Source organism: Corvus cornix, chromosome 28, assembly GCF_000738735.6.
Source record: "Corvus cornix cornix isolate S_Up_H32 chromosome 28, ASM73873v5, whole genome shotgun sequence".
Classification (NCBI taxonomy): domain Eukaryota; kingdom Metazoa; phylum Chordata; class Aves; order Passeriformes; family Corvidae; genus Corvus; species Corvus cornix.
The window spans coordinates 1,305,869-1,318,473 of NC_046356.1; the positions used below are offsets into that span (position 1 = coordinate 1,305,869).

The 12,605-nt window shown below is 61.5% G+C and overlaps 1 protein-coding gene and 1 long non-coding RNA gene across 2 annotated transcripts; both read right to left on the minus strand.

Annotated features, from left to right (window-relative positions):
- Positions 1-1,246: 1,246 nt before the first annotated feature.
- On the minus strand, positions 1,247-5,481 carry LOC120411459. Its single transcript, XR_005603758.1, has 2 exons — positions 5,189-5,481; positions 1,247-3,580 (listed from the first exon to the last, which is right to left on the minus strand). It is a non-coding gene; the product is annotated as an uncharacterized LOC120411459 (long non-coding RNA).
- Positions 5,482-7,786: 2,305 nt separating this feature from the next.
- On the minus strand, positions 7,787-12,448 carry ABHD17A (abhydrolase domain containing 17A, depalmitoylase). Its single transcript, XM_010411479.2, is given in 5 exon segments — positions 7,787-8,736; positions 9,597-9,776; positions 10,401-10,595; positions 12,044-12,231; positions 12,234-12,448. Coding segments are annotated over 5 exon segments (906 nt in total). The 5' UTR covers positions 12,351-12,448; the 3' UTR covers positions 7,787-8,510.
- Between the last annotated feature and the right edge of the window lie 157 nt (positions 12,449-12,605).

Here is a 12,605-nt window from a genome sequence, read left to right on the forward strand (position 1 = left end):
GACCACTGGCCCTAGCACGTTCCAGTATTCCCAGCATGGACCGCCATGGATCACTGGCCCCAGCATGGGCCGCTGCCCCAGCTCCAGTACAGCCTGCTGCCTCCAGCATGGACCACCGTGAACCACCTCCCCAGCAAGGACCTCTGCCCTGGTCTCAGTATACCCCACTGCCTCAGCATGTCCCAGCATGGACTGCCATGGACCTCCAGCCCCAGTACAGCCCATCCGCCCCAGCATGGATCACCTCAAACCACCTCCCTGAGCCCCAGCACAGCTTGGGCCTCCTGGAGAGCAGCAGGACACACTGGACAGGTTTGGGCAGTGGCCCCAAGGCCGAGGCCAGAGCAAGAACTGGTTCCACACCCCATGAGGGCCCAGCCTGCTCCTTGCCTCAGGTAGTCACCACACCTGCATTTACCGGTGGGGAAACTGAGGCACGCAGTGAACTGAGGCTCGCACTGGCAGCACTTTGGCTGAGCTGAGCCTGTGCCAGAGCAGGGACTCAGAGCTGGGATTCAGAGCCAGCCCTGTGGGGATCAAACAGAGAAGGGCCATCCACAGCTCCTGGGAATCACCTGGCACTGCTGCTGCCTTGGGTGTTCAGAGCAGGGAGACTCCACCTCCAGCAGGTGAGGCCCTTCTGGGATATCAGCAAGGATATCCCTCCAAGGAGCGAGCCCTCCAAGGAGAAATCCCAGGGAGTGGAGCTGGACACCCCAGCCTGGAGAGATGGGATGATCCAGGAGAGCCTCATCACTTGTGCAAGGATGAGATGGGAAGCTAAGGGCAGTTCCAGGAACAGTTGGGTGATGCAGGGAAAGGTGCACAAGGAGGAGTCAGCCTTGGCCAAAGGGAGGGACAAGGGAAAGATTGCTAAAGTTGTGGCTTGTAATAGTCTTAAGTGAAAAAAATCTGCTTTGTTCTCCAAATCTGGCGCATGCTGCTCCCACGGCATCCCAGCAGAGTCCAGGAGAGGAGGATGCCAGGAGGGGAACCCAACACTGAGCAGAACCAGCAGCTGCTGACCCTGGGAAACCTGAATAATCCATAAAAAGCTTCTAAAAAGCAGGAAACTCCAGGAGATGAGCTGCCTTCCCTCTGGCAGAAACCTGGCCCTGGCACAAGGTTCTTTACAGGTACTGGAGGAGGGCTGTGCTGAGATCCCACCCACACCTCCCCAGCCAGTTGCCTTCTCCCACCAGTCCTGGGAGAGCAAGCTCATCTTTCCCCCACAAAAACAGAGTGGTTTTATTTTTATGGTATGGATAAATCTATTTTATAAAACTTCAGCTGTAACAGAGAAGCCTCAAGAAAGACACACACATAAACAAAAGCACAGACACACGGGGTACTTCACCGCCTTATTAATTCTCATCCTGTGCTTCCTCAGCTCACAAACCAGCAAAATTAAACTAAATAAAATAAACAATAAAATAAGTCATAAAATAAAATACTTGTTTCTGCCCAGACCTGGAGGACCCCACATGGAAAAGCTTCCCAAACTCAAGGCTGGTCTTGGCTATGCTTTTGCCTCCCCACCTACGCTCAGTTAACTGGGATGCCCACTCAGCTCCCAGTCAACAGCACTGGGAAAGGTCCCGAGGGTCCCTCTGCACACTGAGGCAGCTCCTCTGAAAGCAACAACCCCCAAGTTCCCCCATCCTGCTCAGCACTCCACAGGAATCCCTCCAACCCTGCTCAGGACCTAAAACCCCCCCCAGCCTCCTTGACTGAGCATGGGACCCCCAAAACTGACCTCATCCCCTCAAAGCTCCTGACCCTCTGCAGGGAAATGAGGGGTCCCCAACCCTCCTGCCCCCCTGTCTCACAGCCAAAGGCCCTGATTTCAGCTCAGGAGGGGGACAAGCTGGGGCAGGGGTGGGCACAGGGTGGGGCTGTCACCAACCTCAATCCCTGCAGGGACAAGGGGGATGGGGGTTTGGCCCTTGCCTCCCCAGGAGAGCCAGGCAGGGTGATGTCACTGCATCGGGGCTGGAGCCACCCCTGCCACAGCCCTTCCTGCTGCTGGGGGACACAGGGACCTGTCCCCTGTGACAGGGAGACACCACGCTGTGCTGGGTGACACAGGGACCTGTGACCTGTCCCCTGTGACAGGGAGACACCACGCTGTGCTGGGTGACACGGGGTGACAGGGAGACACCACACTGTTACTGCTGCTGGGTGACACAGGGACTCGCCCCCATGACAGGGAGACACCGCAGTGTGCTGGGTGACAACGACACAGGACCTGTCCCCTGTGACAGAGAGACACCACACTGTGCTGTGCTGGTTGACACAGGCACCTGCCCTGGTGCCAGGGTGACCTCACGCCCTGCTGGGTGTCCCCCACACATCTGGGACCACACGAGGATGTGGCCCAGGAACGTGGCTCCAGGGCTGCCACGGGGATGCTCCTGGTTCACTCCCCAGAGCAGAGCTCACATCCAGCCCTGGGGCTCGAGGGTTTCCCTGGAATCTCATCCCCACCTTCCAGCCCTGCCCCCCCAGCTGCTCCCTGCCCTGCTGTGAACCCCCAGCTGGGTGAACGGGCTCGAGTTTTGGGAGAAGAGTCCAAAACAATGGAAACCAGCTGGAGATGCTGGTGTGACCAGAGCCTTCCCCCACAGAGCCCCGCTCCCTGCTCCTTGTTCTGCATCACCGCATCCGAGCACCCCAGGGCGAGTTTCTGCTCCCCGTGGGGGGGATTTTCTCTCCATCCACGTGGGAACTTTTCCACTGTCCCAGCACAGTCTCGGCGTGAGGTGCCGGGTGGGGTTTGTGAAGTTGGAGAAGGAAACAGAGTTGGGAGAACAGGGCCTTCCCTGGAGCTGCCAGAACATCCTCACACGGGGCCATCTCTTCACAGGGATGGGCTGATCAGGATGGTGACATCGCTCCCAGTACTCCCAGTACCCCCAGCACCCCATCCAGGTACCACCGTACACGTAACCCCCCACGGTCCATGTCCCCCATGGGAGTTGCTCACCAGACAGGGGGTCTCTGTGGCACCTCATAATCCCCTCCACATCCTGGATCTATGGCCTGGCTGCTGCATCCCACCCTGCCCAGCGGGGTACCAGTCACCCTGGGCGATGCTCCAGCTCCCCACGGGTGTTTCCAGCCCCTCAGGATGCTCCTGGCACCCCAAGGGGATGCTTTGTCTTCCCAAGGCCTCCTGGCACATGAAGGGGATGCATCCCAGCCCCTCCTCCAGGATGTTCCGCTCCCTCAATGGGATTTTTCATCCCCCCAGGATGTTCCTGGTGTCCTAAAGGGATGCTCTGGCCCCTACAAGGCAATGCTTTTACCACGGAGGTGCTGCTCCCAGCCCCCCACGGGGATGCTCTGGCCCTCCAAGGGGACATTTCGGTCCCACAGGGTGGTCCCAGCCCCACGAGGACTCTTGTCCCAGCCCCGGTGCGTGTCCCACGTGTGCTGTCCAGGCGTTGTCACCGCGGGGCTGTGGCAGCCCGTGGGCCTCCCTTGGCCGTCCCAGCCTCCAGGCATCGCTCAGGCATAGGATGACAAAGGGAAGCTCACAGGGGGCAGCGGGCCCGGCCCCGCACTCCTCCGAGAGCTCCTGCGGACAGAGGAGAGACGTGAGGGGAGAGCAAGGAGCCTGGGGAGCTGCAGGATCCGAGGGAGCTGGGGGATCCTGGGGAGTTGGGGAATCCTGAGGAGCTGAGGGATCCGAGGGAGCTGGGGGAATCCTGGGGAGTTGGGGAATCCCGGGGAGCTGAGGGATCCGAGGGAGCTGGGGGATCCTGGGGAATTGGGGAATCCCGGGGAGCTGAGGGATCCCATGGCAGCTGGGGCATCCTGGGGGATCCCGTAGAGCCAGGGCAGCTACGGGATCAGAGGGAGCTGGAGATTCTCAGCCTGCCCCACATCTCCAGGAGGTGAAAACCTTCCCGTGGGTCTCCCCGGTGCAACCCAGAGCCCTGGCAGCGCTGCGGTCCCTGGGGATGGTTTGGGACGTGGCAGGTGTGAGGTGCCCAGCGGTGCCGGTGGGTGCAGGGACTGCGTGTGGAACCCGAGGGGTGAGGAGAGGGGCCAGAGGGGGTGTGGGGCTGCTCAGGGGGTGAGTGCACATCTATGTATGAGTGCACATCTGTGTGAGTGCACATCTGTGTGTGTGTGAGTGCACATCTGTGTGAGTGCACATCTGTGTGTGTGTGAGTGCACATCTGTGTGTGTGAGTGCACATCTGTGTGAGTGCACATCTCTGTGTGTGTGAGTGCACATCTGTGTGAGTGCACATCTGTGTGTGTGTGAGAGCACATCTGTGTGTGAGTGCACATCTGTGTGAGTGCACATCTGTGTGTGTGTGAGTGCACCTGTGCGTGTGCGTGAGTGCACATCTGTGTGTGAGTGCACATCTGTGTATGAGTGCACATCTGTGTGAGTGCACATCTGTGTGTGAGTGCACATCTGTGTGTGTGTGAGTGCACATCTGAGTGTGAGTGCACATCTGTGTGTGTCTGTGCACATCTGTGTGTGTGTGAGTGCACATCTGAGTGTGAGTGCACATCTGTGTGTGTCTGTGCACATCTGTGTGTGTGTGCACATCTGTGTGTGTGTGAGTGCACATCTGTGTGTGTGAGTGCACATCTGCGTGTGTCTGTGCACATCTGTGTGTGTGTGAGTGCACATCTGTGTGTGTGTGAGTGCACATCTGAGTGTGAGTGCACATCTGTGTGTCTGTGCACATCTGTGTGTGTGAGTGCACGTGTGTGTGTGAGTGCACATGTGTGTGTGCATGCAGGTCTCTGCAGGGCTGTGCACACACGTGTGTGTGTGTGTGTGTGTGGACACGCGTGCAAAGGTCCCTGCGTGCAGGGCTGTGTGTGCTCACCCATCCATGTGCACACGCGTGTGCAGGTACACGTGTGCTGTGAGCACACGGATCTGCACAGGCACAGCAGGGTGGGGCCATCCCATAGTTTCCCACCCAGGCCCAGGGTCCCAGCCCAGCTCAGAGACCCTCAGGGACCACCACCTGCCACCCCTGTCCCCAGTCCCAGCCAGCAGCGCAGGGCCAGGTGCCCCCCTGGTTCTGGGTGCCGCTCATGACGTGTGGGTGCCCCCCAAAGTTATGGGTGTCCCCTCAGGGTTGTGGGTACCCCCAGGGTGGTGGGTGTCCCCAGGGTGGTGGGTGCCCCTGCCTCCCGTGCCCCTGCCCCCTCACCGTGTCTCGCCAGGGAGGTGCCGCCGGTGTCGCGGTGCAGCTGCGGGCGCGTCGGGCTCTCACAGCTCTGTGCTGCTCGGGGAGTGGGGACACGGGCTCTGCTCCCCCACATCTGCCCCCATCCCTGTCCCTGCTGTCCCTGCTGTCTCCAAGGCCTCCGCCTCACTCGTCAGGCAGGGCAGAGCCAACGAATTCTCCACTCTCCTTGTCCTTTCCTGTCTCCTTCCCGCCACCTCAGCCAGCACCATGCTCTGCCCCTCACCCTGGCATCCCTTTTCTGACGCCGTCCCCTCTCCCAGCCCGACCACCAACGGGATCCTTCCCCTCTGCCCTTTTATACCATCTTTGTTCATATGACAAGCACGTGGAAAACCAGAGCAGAGCTCGGAAAAAAGCTCCTTAAGATGCTTTAATTCAGTTTCCTGGATCCCATGACTGAGCTCGGCCTCTGAACGAGGTCTCATGACTGTGGCACGCAGGCCCCGGCCATCAAAAGCCTCATTTATGCCCCAAAAGAGGCTTAAACCCCTCTTGGCCGGTCACCCAACATCCCCCATGCCTGGCCTGGGCTCCTGTGCCCCCCTGGCTGAGGGCTTCAAACCGGACAGGGGGACACCTGCCCTGACCCAGCTCTGCTGCAGCTGCAGGAGGGACTTCAGGGACACTCAAGGCCTGGCTCTGCCTTTCCCCTCCAGGGAAAGGACACTGCAGAGTCCCCCTCCAGGCACCAAACCCGTCCAGCCCTGTCCCCCACCCAGTGTCCTTCCTTCGCCCCAAACCACAGCACCAGCGGAGGGGACAGAAGTGTCATCCCAGAAGGGACAGAAGTGCTGTCCCAGTGGCTCTTGGCTCAGTTCAGTCCCAGGAACCCCAGCCCACACCCTTTGAGGTCCCTGCAGCTCTTGTAGGGGTGAGTGTTCCTCTCCTCACTCCAGCTGCTCGGTGAGGATGGAGCCTCCATCCTGGGCCAGGAGAAGTGGCAGAGCCAGATCCAAAGCCCTGATCCCAGTCAAGGCTCCCCACCATGGAGGTGGCACCCAGCAATGACGATCTCCATGGACTCCCATATTCCCAAGCTGGCTCTAAACTTTGGAGACCAGGCTGAACTTTACTGACCTTTTGCCTTTGTTTTAAACTGAGGCACAGGAAATACTATCCCAAGCCACCCCGACATCCCCCCAAACCCAACGAGCTCTGAGACGTCCCGCCAGTGAGGCAGAGCCGCCCCGAAGCATCCGCAGCTCAACAGGAAACAGGCAGCAGTAAGAGGATAAAAATACCCTGGGTGCACACAGAACGTCTCTGTGCCGGGATTAGGGAGCCCTGGGACAGCGCAGCCGGAGGGAGCCGGGCTGGGCGGCTTTGGCTTCCCGCACACGTGTGAGCCCAAGGCTCCCAAACCACCTGGCCACTGCTGGCAGAGGGATGGGGAAGGAAGGACTGGGGGGATGTGCAGGGAGAAGCCAGATATCCCAGCTCCTAAATCCCTAAATCCCCCAGGAAAAGCAGTGAGGCTCCCCCCAGAGCCACTCGCATCCTCTTCCAGCTCCTGCACAGCCCCAGCAGCAAGGAAGGGTCATCCCTCCTCCTCTGGAACAGGCAGCTGTGGTCCCGGGGGAGGTGAGGGATGTGTGGGGAGCACAGGGTCCCTTGCCCCCCACCTCGGCCCACCCCAGCTCCCAGCCCCAAACAATAGGTGCATTGGAGTGCTCGGAGCGTGGGGGTGCAGCAAGGCCCCCCCGCCCGGCCCCTGAGCCCCTAAGGAGATTAAATCCCTCCTCACATGAGGCTGGCGGGGCCCAGGGCCTCGTGTTGGGGAGGGGACACCAGAACAGGGACAGGGAGGGGAAGGGGAAGGGGCAGAGCAGTGTTTTGCTGTTTGGGTTGGGGCCAGGGATGTCCCGGAGGAAGGAAAACACACACACACAGCCCTTCCCGGGGCTGTAAGAGCAGGCGGTCCCAAAAATCACCAGCCTGAGCCTCTGCCTTTCCCTGGGGCAAATTCCCTGTGCTCCTGGGAGGACTCCACGGGACAACCCTGCACCTGCCCCATGGCCACTGCACCTCCAGAATCACTGAGGTCCCCACACAGCTGGGGGCAGAACTGGGCACAGAGTAGGTCAAAAATAAGGTTTGCTCCCCCAGGACCATCCCATGTGCCCCAGGACCACCCTGTGTCCCTCGCTGTGCTGGCCTGGTACAGAGCAGGCCATGGGGATGTCCCCCTTCCCCTGTGGCACACCCGGCCCCCCACAACTCCTGGAAGGCTGAGGCCATCCTCCACCTCTGCACCCGTGATCCCACGGGATCCCCTAATGACACGGGACAGGGGCTGGCAGGGGAATGGGTTCCTGTTGTCCCCAGGTCCCACTGGACACATAGACCTTTGCAGCCTGGTCTCAGGGGCCAAGGGCATCTTCCCCCCTCCTGCTGGCTCCTTGGGGCCACCCAGTCCCCAGAGGAGGGCGACAAGCATTGGGGAGCTGGCCAAGGGCAGGGAAGGTGCTGAACAGGGGGAACAGTCGAGGGGCCGGACACCCCGGGGCTGAGTCATGGGCAGGAACCCCCAGGGGTACCCAGGGAAAGGGCACACACGGGTGAAACGTTAAACCTCTGCTCTTTATTCGCTGCCTGGTTCCCTCACCCCGTTTCCCCGGGCGAGTGGTCCGGAGGAGGTTTTCCAGGGGTAACCCGAACACCAGGAGTGCTCTGGGAAGGCTGAGCAGCGCCAGACTGGAGGAGGTGTGGGGCAGGGGGGCACCTCCTCCATGCATCCCCATAGTCCCCTTGGGGACACGGCTCTGCCCCAGCCGCGGGGTGAACACCGGGCACCACCAGCGCTGGTCCCGGGAAAGCTCCATGGAGAGCGGGAACTGCCACCTCCTCTGTCCCGCCCACAGGGACGCCAGGGAGGGGCCGGGCCCCAGCCCCTCTCCAACTCGCCTTATTGCTATGGTCAGAGCAGCAGAGCGGCTGGGAGGGGCTCGGGGCTTCGCCGGTTCGGGAGAGGAGATGAGGACATGTCTGAAGCCAAGGATCCACCGTCGGAGGGTGGGCTCATGTCTCTGGGAAGGGGGAAGGAGGGAGCTGCCGTCTCTGGCCAGCCGGGCCGGTGGTGCCAGCAGCGCCGGGGCTGGCACCGGCAGGGAGGAGAGCTGTGCTCGTGTCCGAGAGCAAACACTGTCCATTCCAGGGCCTCCTGCCCTCTGCTGAGCCTGGAGCCGAGGCTGAACAAACTCATTACAGCTCCAGCAGCAGGGCCTAGGGAGAGCTACCGGGAGAACTGGAGAAACAAGCAGAACCCCCCTGCCTGTTCCCCTGGCTAGTTGCGTTGGCTGGCCAGCTCCTGGGAGATGAATTTCCGAAGGCGCTCGAGGTACTGGCTGTAGAGTTCAATGTCATTGTGCCCGGCCCCGTCCACCCACAGCGGCTCCACGGCCTTGGGGCAGCGCTCGAAGAGCGCCAGGCCGTGGGAGAAGTCGATGACTTCGTCCTCCGTACCGTGGATGATGAGGACAGGAGAGGTGATTTTGGAGATCTTTTCGATGCTGCCAAGAGGGTGGATGGGGAAGAGAGGAGAGAGGGGGGGTAAGCACAGGGAATGAGACATTCCCATTCCTCCTGCCCCCAAAACATCCCCTGGGAGAGGGACCAGGAAACACTCTTTGATCATGGCAGAGCACAGGGACAGGGAGTGACACAGAGTTTCTGCCAAGGGTAAGATCTGCCCCGGTGTGACAGACAAGGAGCAGACAACAGTGACAACATCCCCGTGGGACCTCGGCAGGGCTGATGGGAACTGCTCCAGGACAGCCCTTCCCTGCCGGGATCAGCCCTGCCGGGCTCTGAGGAAGGGAAGCACGGCTGTTCCCAGCCCGGTCCCAGAGGCCACACGAGGCCATCGGGATGCAGAGCGTGGGCTGGTGGCTCCCTGCCACAGCTTCCGGCTCGGGGACTGTCCCCTGGGCCCCACGGGCCGGGCTGCAAGGGAGAGGCAAAGAAGAGCTCGTCCCCTCAGCACTGTTCCTGCCATCTGAAGAGCAGGAAAATCCCCAAGGAATTACTCTTGGGGGAGAGAGGAGTCTCAGGGACACCCAGGACACCTGACAAGGAGCCAGTGGCACAGCCCCAAAGCTGGAGGGCAAAGGCACTGGGACAGGGTGGCCAAGAGGTGATGCCATAGGGTACTGGGGCACACACATGGCACGGGCCTCAGGAGGGGCACAGTGACCCCAGGAAGGGCTAGGACCCCCAGAGGGCACCAAATACAGGGCAAGAAGATGCCGAAGGGGATGCCTAAACCTATGACGAAAATGGGGCCACGTGTCACATGTCCCCTGGCTGTAACCAGAGCTGGTCTGGGCACTGCCCCTCCAAAACCCCCATTCCCTCTGCCCAGGGCACTCACTTGGGGAAGGCATCGAACCAATAGGTCTTCTTGGTGTCGGGGAAGGCGACGCGCATGCCGGAGGTGAGCGGGGAGTGCAGCACGATGGCCGCGCACTCGTAGCGGGAGGCCAGGTCAACCGTGGGCACTGTGCCGATGCTCTGTCCATACAAAATGATGTTCTCCGGGCTGATCCCATACCTGGCAGAGGACAGAGCAGGTCAGTGGCCAGGCACATCGCCAGGAGATACAGCTCAGGGGTCACTCCGCTCTTGCCACAGCACCCACAAGGCTCCCGGGAGGGTCTGGGGTCTGTCCCCCTGACCTTCCCCCAGTTCCCCATGGCTGGGCCCAGTGCAGTTCCCTGCACTCCCAAAGGACCAGGGAGAAGCCAGGGCTGAGCTGCCAGGTGAGTTCTGGGGGTTTTCAAGGCTTTCCCTCACCAGGTCAGGGTTATGGGGGATTCACAGACCCTGGACTGCAGCCATGTGGGGCAGCCCCACCTCTGGGTCACACTGCGAGCCAGGCCTGAGGAAGAGGAGGCAGAGCCTGGCATGGGGCTGCATCCCAAACCCAGCAGGGGAACCAGGGCTGAGCCTGGCACAGCGAGACAGGAAGCACAGCTGTGCCAAGGTCATGCCCCGCAGCATCCCTACCCCTTGGATTCGCCAGCTGCTCCCTCTACAGCTTTCCAACCACCCCTTCCTGTCGCAAGTGGCCCAGTGTTCCCTTTCTGGGAGACTTCCTGTTTTCCAGACTGTTGGAGCACAGGGTTTTCCTGAGGGCAGCAGGGCCGTGCTCCCTGCCCCGGCCTGCCCGGCTCACCGTGTCCGCAGCGCCTGCCACGCGGCGTCGATGTCGGAGTAGAGGTTGCGCTCCGAGGGCTTGCCCGTGCTCACGCCGTAGCCCGAGTAGTCGTAGGAGAAGATGTTGCAGTTGATGCGGGTGCCCAGCCCGATGTAGAAGCTGCTCATCTGCCCCAGGTCCACGGCGTTGCCATGGGAGAAGAGCACCGTGTACCTGCGGCACCGGGACACGGGGACGGAACGTTAATCCCGGGCTGGGCCGCGGGGCCGCAGCTCAGGCACGGATATCCCTGGACGTCTGCCTTGGAGACCAACAACCAAAGCCCGGGACATAAAGGGCCAACACCCCTCTGGCCACCAAGGAAGGTCCTCGTGACACCCAGACCCTTCTGCTGCCGGAGCCAGGGGCTCGCTCCCAGCGGGAACAGGCAGCTTGAAGGCAGGATGATGATTCTGTTCAAGTTTTTGAGTCTATTTTTGGTAAAAAGCTCAGGATTTGGGGCCATTTGCCCAATGGGGATTTCAAGTAAGAATTCTGACAGCGGGTTTTTTTCTCTCCTGAGCCTGGCAAGACACCAGATGCTGAGAGAGAAGTGAATTGTGGGAGTGACAAGGCACAAGAAATTTCCACCATAAGGGGGAAAACAATGTTAATCATAAAAATTAACACTAATAGCAGATTGATGGGAGCTTGGCTCCCTTCTGCCAGAGGGAGGGAGCAGGACCCACTCCCTGCTGAGCCCCTGCAGCTGGTCCGAGGGGTCTGTGGCCAGGCTGAGCCTCCAATGCCGGCCTGGATGCCCAAGAAGCCCCAGCTGGAAGTCAGTGACAGGACGAGCTGCAGGAGGTCAGACAGCCAGCAGCACCTGATACCCCGGGGTTTGGGAGGTCTGGTTCCCCCCAGCCCAGGTTCTGCCCTCCAGCCCTGCAGCTGGGATGCTGGTCCTTGAGGACCTGTTGCTCCTGGTAGGATATGGGAAAGGGGTCAGCTGGGGTGACCTGGCCTCCCTCTGCACCTGAACCCCCAAACTGTGCCACTGCTTGGGGAGCAGCTGCCAAGTCCCCTCCTGCCCAGCCACTGGCAGCAGGAGGAGGTCTCCATCTCACACTCCAGGCTGCCTCTCTCCAGCTTCCCAGTTCACAGACCCACGGGAGTGACCAAGCCCCTCCTGGCTTTCACTCCCATCACTCTTTTCCTTGAGGAATCAAATGTCTCTGTGAATTTGACTAAACCAGGCTCTCCTGGCTGGCACAGGCAGTTGTCCATTCCCATGGTCACCACAGGGCTGGGGACAGGGAGGAGCAGCTGGTGCAGCCACCCCGGTGCTCCCTGAGAACCAAGTTCTGTGCAAAGAACTGGAGCGTTGCACCACTGCCGTGACACTGGGGGACTGTGAGACAGCCTGGGGAATTCCCACATCCCTGTAGCCGCTGGCTTTGCCTCTGCTCCTGCTTTAACCCCATTCCCAGTGAGGCCACAAGCCAGACCGGTCCTAGGAGCCCAGCTCGCCCGTCGCACCGGACGCCTCCAAAGCCCCGCGGCAGGGCCAGCTCCTCCCATGACACTGAGCCGAGGGACAAGAGGGGCCAGGAGCCCCCAGCGCGGCGCCAGCCCAGTCCAGCCCAGCAGAGCGGCAGCTGGCACACCCACGGGTGACTCACCTGGCGCCGGGCACGCAGCGGACGTACATGCAGCCGACGCGGTTCCCCCGGCTGCTCTTGGTGACGAACACCTCGATGTTGTCCAGCTCCCGCTGGGAGTACTGGAAATCCGCCCGGTCCTTCAGGTGCAGCTTCCAGCGGCCCGCGGCGCCTCGCAGGGAGCCGGTGCTGCCCACTGGGCTCGGGCTCGGGCAACCACGGCGTAGGTGGGCTCCGGGGGCAGGAAGGCGAGCTTGGCCGCGATGCGGCTGGGGCAGGGCGGGCAGCAGAAGAGGCAGCAGAGTTGGCTGATCGACAGCCCGTTCATGACGGCGGCGAGGGCGGGAGGCGGCCGCGCCCGGAGCGAGGGAGGATCCGAATCGGACAGAGGCCGGGAACGGACGCCGGCCCGGAGACACCGCCGTCCTCAGCTGGCCCTGGGCACGGCTGGCGCCGGCCGTGCAGCGCGGGCCGGGGCGTGCGGCGGGGCTGCGGTGTCCATCTGTCCGTCCGGCGGCTGCGGGGGCCTGCGGGCAGGGCGGGGGCTCTGAGGGCTCTGTCCCCTCCGTGACCCACGGCCGGG